This window comes from Haemaphysalis longicornis, unplaced genomic scaffold (assembly GCF_048455015.1).
Source record: "Haemaphysalis longicornis isolate Haplotype H1 unplaced genomic scaffold, Haemaphysalis longicornis Haplotype H1 scaffold_10, whole genome shotgun sequence".
NCBI lineage: Eukaryota > Metazoa > Arthropoda > Arachnida > Ixodida > Ixodidae > Haemaphysalis > Haemaphysalis longicornis.
In genome coordinates, this window is record NW_027526204.1 from 100,663,990 (window position 1) to 100,669,765 (window position 5,776).

The 5,776-nt window shown below is 46.5% G+C and overlaps 1 protein-coding gene across 1 annotated transcript; it reads right to left on the reverse strand.

Moving 5' to 3' along the window:
- Window positions 1-40: 40 nt before the first annotated feature.
- LOC144158964 (XK-related protein 6-like) lies at window positions 41-5,557 on the reverse strand (the record flags this gene model as incomplete). The annotated part of the gene is given in 2 exon segments (XM_077690177.1): window positions 41-261; window positions 5,030-5,557. Coding segments are annotated over 2 exon segments (649 nt in total), but the record flags the coding sequence as incomplete, so codon positions are not given.
- Window positions 5,558-5,776: the final 219 nt, after the last annotated feature.

Genomic DNA, 5,776 nt, shown 5'->3' on the forward strand with positions numbered 1-5,776 from the left:
GAATTTATCGGCGCCCACTGCGAGTACAGCTGTCGAAACGGAAAGCCCCCCTCACCCAGAGTCTTTGCCTGGTCCGGCGTGGTCATCAGCACGTAGGCCTGCAGCAGCAGCTGAGGAACGGACTCCAGAAAGGACTCGACCAGCCGCAGGATGGACGCGTCGTTGTCCTCCCACAGCATCAACTGGTAGTAGACGCGACGATCCGTCTTGGTCCGCGACTTGTCCTGGCTCTTGATGCCAAAGATCAAAGAGCTCAGGTACCTGCAAGGTGTTCCACACGAAAGTTAAGGGGGCACATGGGTCTTTGATCAGAAACTTTTTTTTTGAAATTATAATGATAGAAATTAGGGGGGGGGGGGGGGGGGGGGGCATATGAATTTTTTCATTCTGATTGTATATCTAACATTTGTATTGGTGTAAAATGACTATATTCAAATTTATTCGGATTTGTATTGTTTTGGTGCAAAATGACTATTTTCAGATTTATTTGGATTTGTATGTCTGATTTTTTGACAGCATTATGTGATTTTTTGACAGCATTTGTAAAATAAACTGCTGGAGGGATGCAGCTGAACAAGGTATCGGTGAATTGTGCACAAATCAAGGAGTGCAGTAAGACTAACATTGTCATTCTATCTGGTCTGCAGCAGAAGTTACGACACTTTGAAGATTGGGCCTGGAAGGCAAAACCGGTTTTCCTGATTTCCACCTTTCAAGCTCAATCTTCTAACTGTCATAACTTCTGCTACAGACCAGATAGAATGACAATGTTAGCCTTATAGCACTCCTTGGTTTGTGCACAGTTCACCGGTACCTAGTTCAGCTGCAACCCTCCAGCAGTTTATTTTACAAATGCTGTCAAAAAATCAAATATAAAAATCAAAATAAATTTGAATATAGTCATTTTACACGAAAGAAAATTTTATATCTACAATCAGAAAGGAAAACTACATATGCCCCCCAATTTCTATCATCATAACTGTAAAACTAAACTTTTTGGTTTAAGACTTCTGCATTATCACCTAGAGTGATAACAGGGGTTCGATACCACTGCTCCTGAGGTCCACGATGGTCCTGATACTTCCGTAAATAGAGTGCTACAGCACACATCAAGGCGGGTACTAAAATACCAAAACAAGTTGGTCCCTATCAGTATTTACAGTGCCATAAATGCAGCTATACTACTAGAGGAAACGGCAGTTGCCTGTTAACACAGGTGATGGCAAAAGCTTGAAAAGAGGTACCACCAGTCCACCACCATCCTGTATGCTTTTCTTGCACTCCAATTTGCACCTTCGCGAATCGTGAATGGTGGAACGGGAATGATGGAGCCTGGCTTAACTGCTTCCTGAAGCATTTGTCACAGTGGGTACGCGTAAGCGTGAAAGAAATGTACGCAAGAACTCTTGCTGAGCACACGTGTTTGAAGAAGGCACAAACTTTAGCTCTTAAATATTTTTAAGTATGATCCTTCGCTACAACTGCTGGTAGTTTTCATTTCACTTTCGATTTCAGCCCCATGTTTTGCTCAGTCGTCAGTACTGTCACGAGACTTATTCAAGTGAACTCGCCAGCTCTTGGTGCTTCTCAATGTCTGCATTTATTTGTTTGCAATGACTACTGGCAATACTCCGAGATTACTGGCACAGTCGGCAAAACAGACTGTCCAGCCAACAGCTGCCACGCTGGAAAAACGTGCGGGTAGTTTCTGTTGGTTCTCCTCAGTGGCTGGATCCCCCTTGCTGGAAATGCCTTCAAAGAATTTGTAGGCAATCCCTCTTCCTGATGTGCAATGCGGTCTAATTTAGAGTCACGTAAAAATGGAGAGAAGTTGGAAAAAAAATCAAAGGCATTCCACTCACTGCGAAAGCTGTCGGAACTGCAGAGCAGTGATTCACCATAATGGGCTGTAGTGCCGTTATCCTCTTAGTGCTACCACCCAATGCAATTCAAATTTCCCGCCTTCGCAGTGTTCGCATGCCCCTGCCAGCGAGAGTTCTGTTCTTTTTGTGCTTGCATTTCCTACTGCACGCGCCAGCATTGCATTGCCACTTTTTTTCACTTACTATCGTAAAACCCATCCCAACCAGCGTTCCTAACTGAATGAATGCGGGCGCTGCCGGTAAATTACGTAAATTTTGCCTCAGATGTACCAGCAGTTTTCTTTGCGCTAAACAACGGGGAGATGTATGACAAGCGCCAGCGGCACATGAGTTTCGCACGCTTATGACTACATAAACCGCTTGGCTTTCGAAGCCTCTGGGTTACGCCGCGACGACAGAATGCTGTGTGACTCTACTTATCTCCAGCAAGCGAGCTACGACAAAACGAGCCCCTAAAGTGCTCTGCACTTAAAATCAGAGTTTTGGCAATCTATTTCTAAGCAAACAATATCGTTTGCTGCTGAATAAAAGCTAGAACAGCTTTAGCCCAGTCTGGTCCGTTGTCGGACCTTGCCCGAAAACGGAACACAGCCGTAGCGGTCTGCTATTGGGTTCCACCTGACTTGGGTGTTCAAGGTTCAACTTCGTGGTTTTTCCCACTTCGATGCTTTCGCATTCTTTGTGTACATGATGCACCATCTCTTGAGGGATAGGTGAACTTTGTTTGTTCAAGTTTACTTCCTTTTGCACAAGGGCACAGCACAATGCTCAGCAACCCGCCGCCCTGGCTCAGTGGCTAAGGCGTTGCGCTGCTAAGCACGAGGTCGCGGGTTCGATTCCCGGCCACCGCGGCCGCTTTTCTCATGGAGGCGAAAAGCAAAAACGCCCGTGTGTACAAGATTTCGGCGCACATTAAAGATCCCCAGGTGGTCAAAATTAATCCGGAGCCCTCCACTACGGCGCACCTCATCACCTGCGTTGCGTCAGTGCGTTAAACCCTACAATCAATCAATCAATCAATCAATCAACAATGCTCAGCATGGGGCTTCTGGATCCCAAAGCGTTTTCACGGGCGCACTGTTTGCTGAGAAGCGGGGCTACTTTCTCATTGCGTGCGTTTTGTGGTGGTACACTTGGCGAAAGTGATGATGACTTCTGTGAGGTGGAGAATAACGTGCCTGCCTCCATCAGATGTGCTGTTTGTAACAACAGAAAACAAAAAGAAGGCAGGAGGGAAATCGCGTGTTCCTGCAAAACCTGCTGTAAGAACACCGGCCTGAACCCAGGAGATAGCTTCGAGTGGTTTCATACACCGCCGAAATATCGGTAAAGGAATTGCAAGCAGAATACACGAGAAAAATTAAATATCCGGCAAGTTTTTCTTGCACAGTTTGTGTTTTTCTTTACGGTGCCAGAAATTGGAAAAGTAGTTTCAGACTAGGACGGCCGGAAAGTGTTGGACCGGAACAGGTTAAATGGCGTGACCTTTCAGTTGAAACAAAAGTCGTCTGGCCTTTAAGTGGCCCTTAAATGTTTATCGAACCAAATTTCAGCGATGGCGGAGAAGATGCGCTGGGGCTACGTTTGCAACTTGGTGTAGCAGACTGCTTCTTACAAACTTCACGCTGTGCTTACAGCGGGCATCAGCCAATAGGAGGGTCTGATGCAGTGAGATCGGCCAATGAGTACAGCAGATGCACCAAAAAAATTGTTCTTTAAGTTGTCGCCACTCTCATCATCTGCTTCAATCAAGAGGACGCAGACGAAATGCCTTGGGACTATTTGTTTCAATGAATTGAGGCGCTAGGACAACGGGACAAGTGAGTCAACACACAAAATGCTTGTCCTGTTGTCCTAGGACTTCGATTCATTGTCATGTTCTACGAACAGGCCCAAACTAGCACCCTCGTGAACTACTTGTTTGACACATTGCATCATCAGTGCCTCTTCATACCTCACAGACACTACAGCACTGCACGCAGTCACCTAAACAGCACATAAGCTTTTAAAAGTTTTTAATCTGCAGAAAGAAAAAAGAAAGAACTACCAGACGCATATGCGCGCATTTGTTACTTTGTTGCAGGGTCTTGCGAACCACTGACAGCAACCTTGTCTTGTGCAGGTAAATGCTGTTACGATTACAGTAAAACCTTGTTATGGCAAAGTCCTCCGAACAAGAGAATGGATTCATTATAAGCAATACTTTGTTAAAAGCAGACATGATTTGCTATCAGTGTACTGCAGTGGAAACCATGAGAAACGTTGAATAAAGCGAGATTTTGATTAAAGTGATTCCCTTACAATGACGGTTTAGTGTACGTACAAAACCAAAAGCGGCACAAGTCATGTTGAACAGTAAAACAAAAAATATGTGGTAATGCACACAGACGTATCACGTTAGGACGAACCTGGAGGAACGAAAAGGATTAGTTCATGATATTATTACGTGAAGAATAGGAGAGCCTTGAGGCGTGGTTAAACTTTGCACAAAAACAGAGCACTGCCTAGCATTTATGCTAGAAAAATAATCAGAGAACAGAATATGTATCTAAATGCATGGCTGCGGAGGGTCCAAAAGAAAATGTAAGTTGACGCGTCAGACGTTTTGTTGTACATATAATCACTCCCACATACTATTACTGCACAGGACTTTGACTAACATGCGCGTTTTCTTTGTTGTTGATGTTGTTGTATTTAGAATTATTTAAATTGTTACTTTGGGAAAAATTAATGCTAGTGGACTGCGAAATTTTCTGTGTGCTACGATTAGCTAAGTTATCGAGTATTGTGCTCAGGCCTTGATATCTGAAGCTAAATCAATACATTTCGGTTCATGAGAATTTATTCGTGCTAATTGTATGAGTTTTCTTCTTTTTTTTTTTTTTTTACTTTCGAGCTTGTATGAGCGCTATTTTCAACCTTTGAAGTTAGCTGATAGCGCCACAGTGAAAAGGGATCTACGTACGCCTACAGTATTACTATATGGGCAGCAGATAAAGCTGCTATAGTCGCTATTTGATTCACCGTCGGGCGGTAAATCAACGCACAGCAGATTAGATTGTAGTGTGAGCACGTTCAAAGTGCGCGCGTCCTACGATCTACGCAACCAACTGAAAAGTAGAGAAGAAACAACACAAGGACATTACCTGAAGAGTATGGCGAGCTGGAAGACGTGAAGAACAATGGTCAGCCACGTCTTCTGCCTGTACAGGTCGTTCTCGGGGTGACGGGTCTGAATGACGTACCACTTGAGGCTGATCCAAGTGACGACCCACGACGGCAAGAGAATGAATACGAGCGTGAGGCCGAAGTAGAGCATGTTGCCGTGCTGGAAGTACTTGTACGCCACCCAGGCGTCCATGAACACGTCGCCGATCACGGTCAGCATGGAGAACACGAGCACCGCCTTGTCCACGCGGGAGAACGATAGCGACTCGGACACGGCGTCCAGTTCGACGTCGTCATCCATGGTCCTGAAGCCGTCCATCCGCGCCGTGGGAGCCGCCGGCGGCGACGTCGCGGGCGAGTATGCCCCACCGTTCGCCGGGCTCGGCGATGCCGGCGTCGCCAGCATTTCGACCCGCCCGACGTCGGCCACTCCCGATCAAAGACTTGTCGGCGAACGAACGGGTTTGTTTACCTCGGAAGCCGAGGAGGCGGGCGGCGGCAGGACGCAGCGGGCGGTCATCTTTCGAGGGCGGAAGTGCAAGGCGAGATCACTTCCGGTGTCCGGAGCAGACGACAACCTTTTGCTCCAGTTCCTTTCAGAGCGAATGCCGGTCGATCGCAGCTCGCTTAGGCCTGGGACAGCTGCCCGAAAATGCCACGCTCGGCTTCTCAGCCTCGCACAAAAGCGCTGACGAATTCCCTCCCCGTTATGCACTTCACGCAAG